This window comes from Oncorhynchus mykiss, chromosome 19 (genome assembly GCF_057628025.1).
Source record: "Oncorhynchus mykiss isolate SJ-2025 chromosome 19, ASM5762802v1, whole genome shotgun sequence".
Taxonomy (NCBI): Eukaryota; Metazoa; Chordata; class Actinopteri; order Salmoniformes; family Salmonidae; genus Oncorhynchus; species Oncorhynchus mykiss.
This window is the reverse complement of record NC_143040.1, coordinates 59,664,250-59,676,442: the sequence shown is the minus strand read 5'-3', so window position 1 is coordinate 59,676,442 and position 12,193 is coordinate 59,664,250. Positions and strand designations below refer to the sequence as shown.

At 46.7% G+C, this 12,193-nt stretch overlaps 1 protein-coding gene across 1 annotated transcript in view; it reads left to right on the top strand.

Moving 5' to 3' along the window:
* The window catches only part of LOC110498381 (usherin), a 432,088-nt gene that overhangs the window by 360,471 nt on the left and 59,424 nt on the right, over window positions 1–12,193 (top strand). Inside the window, exons 62-63 of the mRNA XM_036955034.2 lie at window positions 7,788–7,895; window positions 8,810–8,993. Coding sequence (XP_036810929.2) covers window positions 7,788–7,895; window positions 8,810–8,993 — 292 coding nt within the window. The remainder of the gene's footprint in view (window positions 1–7,787; window positions 7,896–8,809; window positions 8,994–12,193) is intronic.

The window sequence follows — 12,193 nt, the reverse complement described above, 5'->3', positions numbered from 1 at the left end:
CAGACAGACAGACAGACAGACAGACAGACAGACAGACAGACAGACAGAACAGGACATTAAGGAGCTTCTGACAGGAAGTGAACTCTTAATTATTTAGAGGTGTTATCAATGCTGCAGGAAAACATAGTCCCTCTTTCTCTCTCTCTCTGCTCTATCTATACCTCTCTTCCTGCTCCTTTCTGCTATCTGCTCTTCTCGCTCTCCTTCCCACTATCTTTTACTCATTTGATGATATAAACAGAAATATAATGGCTTCAATCCTTCTTTTCTCACTCATTAAAATAGATGTTTTTATTGTGTCAAATTGTTTACTGTTATTTTGCAGTTAACAGAAGCAAGAAGCTTCTCTTCTCTTTCTGTTCCTCTCTCTCTTTCTCTCTTCGTCTCAGGTATGTGAGGTAAGGGACTTGGGGGCCTATAGTGCAGTCATCATGCTCTCAAATTGTCTAATGCAAACAGGGAATGGCAGCTTGTCAATAAAATACTTTTCTACATGTTATTACCGCAGACCTCCCCCCTACTGGACACTACAATATGGGTGACAGTTACGGCGTTGTTTCACTTCCTGTTAGCGCCGCACTGCAAATGGGCTGGCCAGGACTCCCTGGGCCGCCTGCACGCCCGCCTGCCTGACTGTTAAAATGAAGGAACTTTTCTCCCTTTATCTTACTTTATTTATTTATTTTAGATGGGACGTCAGCCATCTTTTCAGCAGGGCAACAGTGTCCCCTTGAGGTGTTGTGTGGAAGCCGTTCTAGGAGAGCGGGGATCCAACGGATAGAGTGTGTGTGTATGTGTTTATGTGGGACGGGAGGCACACGCTGGAATGATTTAGTATTTGTAATTAAAAAACAACAGAATGAAGGGTTGCTGCCTGTGTTCAACAGTCATTAATTGAGTCCCAGCTTTGGGACGAAAAATGTATGATAAATCAATAACTGTAGCGATATGAAACATTACACTGATCTTCTTCTGATTTAGACCAGATTTACACCTTCCCACGGCTTGGTTATCTACCTGAGATGTGTTTAGTTCCTATTGTGTTAATCAGTAAATTAAATATGTGTAAAAATGTACTTTTCATAAACTCACAATATCTATGAATGATGTGGTAGAGAGTAATATTTATTTTCTTTATGAGTAGTTCACCATCTCCTAGAACTGGTGACACATGGATACAGACAATTGCTCAGAATTGCAAGAAATGATATCACATTAACGCTGTTAACAATGCTAGAATACACACTCTGACACACACCATGCTTGCTTCCATTGTGTCGTGAAGCCTTACCGTTGCCGGTCTGATGCTGTCCCAAGCGTTTAGTATGCTTGACATGAGTTCTTCATTTAACCCAAACCCAGCAGAACGTTGTGGGAACATTGATCTAGGGTTGGGTTAAGTAGGGAGGGCTGTGTAGCATGTTAACTAGCCTGGCCGATGGGGCCGATGGAAGGAAGGAAGCCGTTTAAACAACATGACTGGGAGGCGTGCAGGCATTTATCCTACTGCATACCACACTACCTGGCCCTGTAGGGACACTGTTCTCTCTGTCACTTCTGCATTTCACCTATCGATTCTTATTTGATGTGTTTCAGTGGCTTCTGTTGACTGCAATACAACAGTAAGAAATATGATACAATACAATGTATTTGTATGACTGGAAAAAGACAGATGGAGGAAAGATATTATATTTCTGTTTAAATCATCATACCCAATAAATATATCTGTTTTATTGTCTGCATTTATTCATTTTATCAAGTCACTATTGTAAATAGTTTTTACATGATATTGCTCCATTTCTAAATTAGCTGGTTATTTTTATATATGCCGTAAAATTATTACTTCAGTTACTTAAATTTAGAATCTCAACATGAATTTAAATGTTTATGTTAATTTGTTAATCACATAATTTTAAAGGCAACAATTTTACACGATCAGATTCAATATTATGAGTCATTCTATTTAAAATGTTCATTTAATTTGTGCTGAATTTGAACATGCTTGGCCCTGACCCTTTTAAAGAGGAAGGCTATAGAGTATATCGAAATGAATCTACATAACAGAGTGACAGACAGACAAACAGGGATGTACAGCCTGTACATCAATAAATCATCAGGGCTGTGCTATAACGTTAATGCATACAGAGGTATTAGAATTAGAATAGATCACATGTCATTACAGTGTGGTTCCTATCCTGTGTCACCGCTCATCTTTACGTTGCTTCATTATTGAGTTACGGCATGCATAATTTAACATGGAGTGCTATGGATCCTTCCTCACTCAGATGGAGATGGGAGGCTGCCCAGATTATAGGGCCATGTATACGGGCCGCTCTCTCTTTCTCTTCCCATCTCTTCTTTCTGTCTCTGTCTCTCTTCCCATTTCTTCTTTCTGTCTCTGTCTCTCTTCCCATCTCTTCTTTCTGTCTCTGTCTCTCTTCCCACCTCTTCTTTCTGTCTCTCTTCCCATCTCTTCTTTCTGTCTCTCTTCCCATCTCTTCTTTCTGTCTCTGTCTCTCTTCCCACCTCTTCTTTCTGTCTCTCTTCCCATCTCTTCTTTCTGTCTCTCTTCCCATCTCTTCTTTCTGTCTCTGTCTCTCTTCCCATCTCTTCTTTCTGTCTCTGTCTCTCTTCCCACCTCTTCTTTCTGTCTCTCTTCCCATCTCTTCTTTCTGTCTCTGTCTCTCTTCCCACCTCTTCTTTCTGTCTCTCTTCCCATCTCTTCTTTCTGTCTCTGTCTCTCTTCCCACCTCTTCTTTCTGTCTCTCTTCCCATCTCTTCTTTCTGTCTCTCTTCCCATCTCTTCTTTCTGTCTCTGTCTCTCTTCCCATCTCTTCTTTCTGTCTCTGTCTCTCTTCCCATCTCTTCTTTCTGTCTCTGTCTCTCTTCCCACCTCTTCTTTCTGTCTCTCTTCCCATCTCTTCTTTTTGTCTCTGTCTCTCTTCCCATCTCTTCTTTCTGTCTCTGTCTCTCTTCCCATCTATTCTTTCTGTCTCTGACTCTCTTCAAAACTCTTCTTTCTGTCTTTCTTCCCATCTCTTCTTTCTGTCTCTCTTCCCATCTCTTCTTTCTGTCTCTGTCTCTCTTCCCACCACTTCTTTCTGTCTCTCTTCCCATCTCTTCTTTCTGTCTCTGTCTCTCTTCCCATCTCTTCTTTCTGTCTCTGTCTCTCTTCCCACCTCTTCTTTCTGTCTCTCTTCCCATCTCTTCTTTCTGTCTCTGTCTCTCTTCCCATCTCTTCTTTCTGTCTCTGTCTCTTCCCATCTCTTCTTTCTGTCTCTGTCTCTCTTCCCATCTCTTCTTTCTGTCTCTCTTCCCATCTCTTCGTTCTGTCTCTGTCTCTCTTCCATCTCTTCTTTCTGTCTCTGTCTCTCTTCCCATCTCTTCTTTCTGTCTCTCTTCCCACCTCTTCTTTCTGTCTCTGTCTCTCTTCCCATCTATTCTTTCTGTCTCTGTCTCTCTTCCCATCTCTTCTTTCTGTCTCTGTCTCTCTTCCCATCTCTTCTTTCTGTCTCTCTTCCCATCTCTTCTGTCTGTCTCTGTCTCTCTTCCCATCTCTTCTTTCTGTCTCTGTCTCTCTTCCCATCTCTTCTTTCTGTCTCTCTTCCCACCTCTTCTTTCTGTCTCTGTCTCTCTTCCCACCTCTTCTTTCTGTCTCTGTCTCTCTTCCCATCTCTTCTTTCTGTCTCTGTCTCTCTTCCCATCTCTTCTTTCTGTCTCTGTCTCTCTTCCCACCTCTTCTTTCTGTCTCTCTTCCCATCTCTTCTTTCTGTCTCTGTCTCTCTTCCCATCTCTTCTTTCTGTCTCTGTCTCTCTTCCCATCTCTTCTTTCTGTCTCTGTCTCTTCCCATCTCTTCTTTCTGTCTCTGTCTCTCTTCCCATCTCTTCTTTCTGTCTCTCTTCCCATCTCTTCGTTCTGTCTCTGTCTCTCTTCCCATCTCTTCTTTCTGTCTCTGTCTCTCTTCCCATCTCTTCTTTCTGTCTCTGTCTCTCTTCCCATCTCTTCTGTCTGTCTCTGTCTCTCTTCCCATCTCTTCTTTCTGTCTCTCTTCCCATCTCTTCTGTCTGTCTCTGTCTCTCTTCCCATCTCTTCTTTCTGTCTCTCTTCCCATCTCTTCTTTCTGTCTCTGTCTCTCTTCCCATCTCTTCTTTTAGTCTCTGTCTCTCTTCCCATCTCTTCTTTCTGTCTCTCTTCCCACCTCTTCTTTCTGTCTCTGTCTCTCTTCCCATCTCTTCTTTCTGTCTCTGTCTCTCTTCCCATCTCTTCTGTCTGTCTCTGTCTCTCTTTCCCATCTCTTCTTTCTGTCTCTCTTCCCATCTCTTCTTTCTGTCTCTCTTCCCATCCCTTCTTTCTGTCTCTGTCTCTCTTCCCATCTCTTCTGTCTGTCTCTGTCTCTCTTTCCCATCTCTTCTTTCTGTCTCTCTTCCCATCTCTTCTTTCTGTCTCTCTTCCCATCTCTTCTTTCTGTCTCTGTCTCTTCCCATCTCTTCTTTCTGTCTCTGTCTCTCTTCCCATCTCTTCTGTCTGTCTCTGTCTCTCTTCCCATCTCTTCTTTCTGTCTCTGTCTCTCTTCCCATCTCTTCGTTCTGTCTCTGTCTCTCTTCCCATCTCTTCTTTCTGTCTCTGTCTCTCTTCCCATCTCTTCTTTCTGTCTCTCTTCCCACCTCTTCTTTCTGTCTCTGTCTCTCTTCCCATCTCTTCTTTCTGTCTCTGTCTCTCTTCCCATCTCTTCTTTCTGTCTCTGTCTCTCTTCCCATCTCTTCTGTCTGTCTCTGTCTCTCTTCCCATCTCTTCTTTCTGTCTCTCTTCCCATCTCTTCTGTCTGTCTCTGTCTCTCTTCCCATCTCTTCTTTCTGTCTCTCTTCCCATCTCTTCTTTCTGTCTCTGTCTCTCTTCCCATCTCTTCTTTTAGTCTCTGTCTCTCTTCCCATCTCTTCTTTCTGTCTCTCTTCCCACCTCTTCTTTCTGTCTCTGTCTCTCTTCCCATCTCTTCTTTCTGTCTCTGTCTCTCTTCCCATCTCTTCTGTCTGTCTCTGTCTCTCTTTCCCATCTCTTCTTTCTGTCTCTCTTCCCATCTCTTCTTTCTGTCTCTCTTCCCATCTCTTCTTTCTGTCTCTGTCTCTCTTCCCACCTCTTCTTTCTGTCTCTCTCCCCATCTCTTCTTTCTGTCTCTGTCTCTCTTCCCATCTCTTCTTTCTGTCTCTGTCTCTCTTCCCATCTCTTCTTTCTGTCTCTCTTCCCACCTCTTCTTTCTGTCTCTCTTCCCATCTCTTCTTTCTGTCTCTGTCTCTCTTCCCATCTCTTCTTTCTGTCTCTGTCTCTTCCCATCTCTTCTTTTTGTCTCTGTCTCTCTTCCCATCTCTTCTGTCTGTCTCTGTCTCTCTTCCCATCTCTTCTTTCTGTCTCTGTCTCTCTTCCCATCTCTTCGTTCTGTCTCTGTCTCTCTTCCCATCTCTTCTTTCTGTCTCTGTCTCTCTTCCCATCTCTTCTTTCTGTCTCTCTTCCCACCTCTTCTTTCTGTCTCTGTCTCTCTTCCCATCTCTTCTTTCTGTCTCTGTCTCTCTTCCCATCTCTTCTTTCTGTCTCTGTCTCTCTTCCCATCTCTTCTGTCTGTCTCTGTCTCTCTTTCCCATCTCTTCTTTCTGTCTCTGTCTCTCTTCCCATCTCTTCTGTCTGTCTCTGTCTCTCTTTCCCATCTCTTCTTTCTGTCTCTCTTCCCATCTCTTCTTTCTGTCTCTCTTCCCATCTCTTCTTTCTGTCTCTCTTCCCACCTCTTCTTTCTGTCTCTGTCTCTCTTCCCATCTCTTCTTTCTGTCTCTGTCTCTCTTCCCATCTCTTCTTTCTGTCTCTGTCTCTCTTCCCATCTCTTCTGTCTGTCTCTGTCTCTCTTCCCATCCCTTCTTTCTGTCTCTGTCTCTCTTCCCATCTCTTCTGTCTGTCTCTGTCTCTCTTTCCCATCTCTTCTTTCTGTCTCTCTTCCCATCTCTTCTTTCTGTCTCTCTTCCCATCTCTTCTTTCTGTCTCTGTCTCTTCCCATCTCTTCTTTCTGTCTCTGTCTCTCTTCCCATCTCTTCTGTCTGTCTCTGTCTCTCTTCCCATCTCTTCTTTCTGTCTCTGTCTCTCTTCCCATCTCTTCGTTCTGTCTCTGTCTCTCTTCCCATCTCTTCTTTCTGTCTCTGTCTCTCTTCCCATCTCTTCTTTCTGTCTCTCTTCCCACCTCTTCTTTCTGTCTCTGTCTCTCTTCCCATCTCTTCTTTCTGTCTCTGTCTCTCTTCCCATCTCTTCTTTCTGTCTCTGTCTCTCTTCCCATCTCTTCTGTCTGTCTCTGTCTCTCTTCCCATCTCTTCTTTCTGTCTCTCTTCCCATCTCTTCTGTCTGTCTCTGTCTCTCTTCCCATCTCTTCTTTCTGTCTCTCGTCCCATCTCTTCTTTCTGTCTCTGTCTCTCTTCCCATCTCTTCTTTTAGTCTCTGTCTCTCTTCCCATCTCTTCTTTCTGTCTCTCTTCCCACCTCTTCTTTCTGTCTCTGTCTCTCTTCCCATCTCTTCTTTCTGTCTCTGTCTCTCTTCCCATCTCTTCTGTCTGTCTCTGTCTCTCTTTCCCATCTCTTCTTTCTGTCTCTCTTCCCATCTCTTCTTTCTGTCTCTCTTCCCATCTCTTCTTTCTGTCTCTGTCTCTCTTCCCACCTCTTCTTTCTGTCTCTCTCCCCATCTCTTCTTTCTGTCTCTGTCTCTCTTCCCATCTCTTCTTTCTGTCTCTGTCTCTCTTCCCATCTCTTCTTTCTGTCTCTCTTCCCACCTCTTCTTTCTGTCTCTCTTCCCATCTCTTCTTTCTGTCTCTGTCTCTCTTCCCATCTCTTCTTTCTGTCTCTGTCTCTTCCCATCTCTTCTTTTTGTCTCTGTCTCTCTTCCCATCTCTTCTGTCTGTCTCTGTCTCTCTTCCCATCTCTTCTTTCTGTCTCTGTCTCTCTTCCCATCTCTTCTTTCTGTCTCTGTCTCTCTTCCCATCTCTTCTTTCTGTCTCTGTCTCTCTTCCCATCTCTTCTTTCTGTCTCTCTTCCCACCTCTTCTTTCTGTCTCTGTCTCTCTTCCCATCTCTTCTTTCTGTCTCTGTCTCTCTTCCCATCTCTTCTTTCTGTCTCTGTCTCTCTTCCCATCTCTTCTGTCTGTCTCTGTCTCTCTTTCCCATCTCTTCTTTCTGTCTCTCTTCCCATCTCTTCTTTCTGTCTCTCTTCCCATCTCTTCTTTCTGTCTCTCTTCCCATCTCTTCTTTCTGTCTCTGTCTCTCTTCCCATCTCTTCTTTCTGTCTCTGTCTCTCTTCCCATCTCTTCTTTCTGTCTCTGTCTCTCTTCCCATGTCTTCTGTCTGTCTCTGTCTCTCTTCCCATCTCTTCTTTCTGTCTCTCTTCCCATCTCTTCTTTCTGTCTCTCTTCCCATCTCTTCTTTCTGTCTCTCTTCCCATCTCTTCTTTTAGTCTGTCTCTCTTCCCATCTCTTCTTTCTGTCTCTCTTCCCACCTCTTCTTTCTGTCTCTGTCTCTCTTCCCATCTCTTCTTTCTGTCTCTGTCTCTCTTCCCATCTCTTCTTTCTGTCTCTGTCGCTCTTCCCATCTCTTCTTTCTGTCTCTGTCTCTCTTCCCATCTCTTCTGTCTGTCTCTGTCTCTCTTCCCACCTCTTTTTCTGTCTAATTTCTATCACGCTCTTCTCTTTCGCTCAAGTAAGTATCTTTGAACGTGTGTACAGTATATGTGTGTAAGTCTGTTTGTAACAGTGTGTGTGTGTGTTTCAGGTCTGCAGCCTCACTCTGACTACAGCTTTGTGTTGGTGGCCTGTACAGCGGTGGGCTGTGGAGCTAGTCAGCCATCTACAGGACGCACTCTGCAAGATGCTCCCACAGGTACACACACTCACACACTCATATACACAACAATAAACATTTTCAGTTTCCATTTTTGTTTATTTTAGATTTGTTAATGTTACATCATAAAACATTCTCTCTCTCTCTCTCTCTCTCTCCCTCTCTCTTTACCCCTCGCTCTCTCTCCCTCTCTCTTTTTCTCTCTCTCTCTCTCTCTCTCTCTCTCTCTCTCTCTCTCTCTCTCTCTCTTTCTCTCTCTCTTTACCCCTCGCTCTCTCTCCCTCTCTCTTTTTCTCCCTCTCTCTCTCTCTCTCTCTCTCTCTCTCTCTCTCTCTCTCTCTTTACCCCTCGCTCTCACTCCCTCTCTCTTTTTCTCCCTCTCTCTCTCTCTCTCTCTCTCTCTCTCTCTCTCTCTTTACCCCTCGCTCTCTCTCTCTCTTTACCCCTCGCTCTCTCTCCCTCTCTCTTTATACCCCTCGCTCTCTCTCCCTCTCTCTTTACCCCTCGCTCTCTCTCCCTCTCTCTTTCTCTCCCTCTCTCTCTCTCTCTATCTCCCTCTCTCTTTCTCTCCCTCTACCTCTCTCTTCCCCTCTCTGTCTATCTCTCTCTCCCTTCTCTCTTTCTCCTTCTCTCCCCTCTCCCTCTCTCTCTCTCTCTTTCTCTCTCCCTCTCTCCGCCTCTCTCCCTCTATCTCTCTCTCCCTCTCTCTTTCTCTCCCTCTCTTTCTCTCCCCCTCTCTCTCTCTCCCTCTCTCTTTTTCTCTCCCTCTACCTCTCTCTTCCCCTCTCTCTCTCTCTCTTCTCTCTTTCTCCCTCTCTCCCTCTCTCTGTCTCTCTCTCTCCCTCTCTCTGCCTTTCTCCCTCTCTCTCCCTCTCTCTCTATCTCTTTCTCTCTCTCTCCCCCTCCTCCTCCCCCCGCTCTCTCTCCTTCTCTCCCTCTCTCCCTGTGTCTAGGAGTGTGGTCCAGCCCTAGACATGTGGTGGTAAACTCTACAGCAGTAGAGCTGTACTGGGACCAGCCCTTGCAGCCTAACGGACATGTGGCCAGCTACCGTCTACTCCGAGACGGTTTGACTGTGTTTGCTGGAGACATCCAGGATAACAACTACACGGACACACAACTGCAGCCCAACACCAGGTATGGTAACACACACATCTACACACACACACACACACACACACACACACACACTACATCTATAGCTCTTGTATAGCACCTACACAAACCTAACAACTCATGAACCCCCTAACCATGACTGACTAAAGCCAACTTCCTCCCCCATGTCCATTCCCATCTAACCACCAAAGCAGATAAAAGCTACTGACTAGGGTTATCTCTGTTGTATTGTTGTTTCTTAGTAATACAAAAAAAACACTGTAGAGCTCCAATCCAGCTGAAAGTATATGGATATGAATGCCCTCCACTATGATGTCTGCTCTGTGTCAGGATACCCTCCACTGTGATGTCTGCTCAGTGTGTCAGGATGCCCTCCACTATGATGTCTGCTCTGTGTCAGGATGCCCTCCACTGTGATGTCTGCTCTGTGTCAGGATGCCCTCCACTATGATGTCTGCTCTGTGTCAGGATGCCCTCCACTATGATGTCTGCTCTGTGTCAGGATGCCCTCCACTATGATGTCTGCTCTGTGTCAGGATGCCCTCCACTATGATGTCTGCTCTGTATCAGGATGCCCTCCACTATGATGTCTGCTCTGTGTCAGGATACCCTCCACTATGATTTCTGCTCTGTGTCAGGATGCCCTCCACTATGATGTCTGCTCTGTGTCAGGATGCCCTCCACTATGATGTCTGCTCTGTGTCAGGATGCCCTCCACTATGATGTCTGCTCTGTGTCAGGATGCCCTCCACTATGATTTCTGCTCTGTGTCAGGATCCCTCCACTGTGATGTCTGCTCAGTGTGTCAGGATGCCCTCCACTATGATGTCTGCTCTGTGTCAGGATACCTGCCATCCACTATGATGTCTGCTCTGTGTCAGGATGCCCTCCACTATGATGTCTGCTCTGTGTCAGGATGCCCTCCACTGTGATGTCTGCTCAGTGTGTCAGGATGCCCTCCACTATGATGTCTGCTCTGTGTCAGGATGCCCTCCACTGTGATGTCTGCTCATTTTGTCAGGATGCCCTCCACTGTGATGTCTGCTCAGTGTGTCAGGATGCCCTCCACTGTGATGTCTGCTCAGTGTGTCAGGATGCCCTCCACTATGATGTCTTCTCAGTGTCAGGATGCCCTCCACTGTGATGTCTGCTCAGTGTCAGGATGCCCTCCACTGTGATGTCTGCTCAGTGTCAGGATGCCCTCCACTGTGATGTCTGCTCAGTGTCAGGATGCCCTCCACTGTGATGTCTGCTCAGTGTGTCAGGATGCCCTCCACTGTGATGTCTGCTCAGTGTGTCAGGATGCCCTCCACTGTGATGTCTGCTCAGTGTCAGGATGCCCTCCACTATGATGTCTGCTCTGTGTCAGGATGCCCTCCACTATGATGTCTGCTCTATGTGTCAGGATGCCCTCCACTATGATATCTGCTCTGTGTCAGGATGCCTTCCACTGTGATGTCTGCTCAGTGTCAGGATGCCTTCCACTGTGATGTCTGCTCAGTGTCAGGATGCCCTCCACTATGATGTCTGCTCAGTGTGTCAGGATGCCCTCCACTATGATATCTGCTCTGTGTCAGGATGCCCTCCACTGTGATGTCTGCTCAGTGTCAGGATGCCCTCCACTATGATGTCTGCTCAGTATGTCAGGATGCCCTCCACTATGATGTCTGCTCATTTTGTCAGGATGCCCTCCACTGTGATGTCTGCTCAGTGTGTTAGGATGCCCTACACTGTGATGTCTGCTCAGTGTGTCAGGATGCCCTCCACTATGATGTCTTCTCAGTGTCAGGATGCCCTCCACTGTGATGTCTGCTCAGTGTCAGGATGCCCTCCACTGTGATGTCTGCTCAGTGTCAGGATGCCCTCCACTGTGATGTCTGCTCAGTGTGTCAGGATGCCCTCCACTGTGATGTCTGCTCAGTGTGTCAGGATGCCCTCCACTATGATGTCTTCTCAGTGTCAGGATGCCCTCCACTGTGATGTCTGCTCAGTGTCAGGATGCCCTCCACTGTGATGTCTGCTCAGTGTCAGGATGCCCTCCACTGTGATGTCTGCTCAGTGTGTCAGGATGCCCTCCACTGTGATGTCTGCTCAGTGTGTCAGGATGCCCTCCACTATGATGTCTGCTCAGTGTCAGGATGCCCTCCACTGTGTTGTCTGCTCAGTGTCAGGATGCCCTCCACTGTGATGTCTGCTCAGTGTCAGGATGCCCTCCACTATGATGTCTGCTCTGTGTCAGGATGCCCTCCACTATGATGTCTGCTCTATGTGTCGGGATGCCCTCCACTATGATATCTGCTCTGTGTCAGGATGCCCTCCACTGTGATGTCTGCTCAGTGTCAGGATGCCCTCCACTGTGATGTCTGCTCAGTGTGTCAGGATGCCCTCCACTATGATATCTGCTCTGTGTCAGGATGCCCTCCACTGTGATGTCTGCTCAGTGTCAGGATGCCCTCCACTATGATGTCTGCTCAGTATGTCAGGATGCCCTCCACTATGATGTCTGCTCATTTTGTCAGGATGCCCTCCACTGTGATGTCTGCTCAGTGTGTTAGGATGCCCTACACTGTGATGTCTGCTCAGTGTGTCAGGATGCCCTCCACTATGATGTCTTCTCAGTGTCAGGATGCCCTCCACTGTGATGTCTGCTCAGTGTCAGGATGCCCTCCACTGTGATGTCTGCTCAGTGTCAGGATGCCCTCCACTGTGATGTCTGCTCAGTGTGTCAGGATGCCCTCCACTGTGATGTCTACTCAGTGTGTCAGGATGCCCTCCACTATGATGTCTGCTCAGTGTCAGGATGCCCTCCACTGTGTTGTCTGCTCAGTGTCAGGATGCCCTCCACTGTGATGTCTGCTCAGTGTCAGGATGCCCTCCACTGTGATGTCTGCTCAGTGTGTCAGGATGCCCTGCACTGTGATGTCTGCTCTGTGTGTCAGGATGCCCTCCACTATGATGTCTGCTCTGTGTCAGGATGCCCGCCACTATGATGTCTGCTCAGTGTCAGGATGCCCTCCACTGTGTTGTCTGCTCAGTGTCAGAATGCCCTCCACTGTGATGTCTGCTCAGTGTCAGGATGCCCTCCACTGTGATGTCTGCTCAGTGTGTCAGGATGCCCTCCACTGTGATGTCTGCTCTGTGTGTCAGGATGCCCTCCACTGTGATGTCTGCTCTGTGTGTCAGGATGCCCTCCACTGTGATGTCTGCTCAGTGTCAGGATG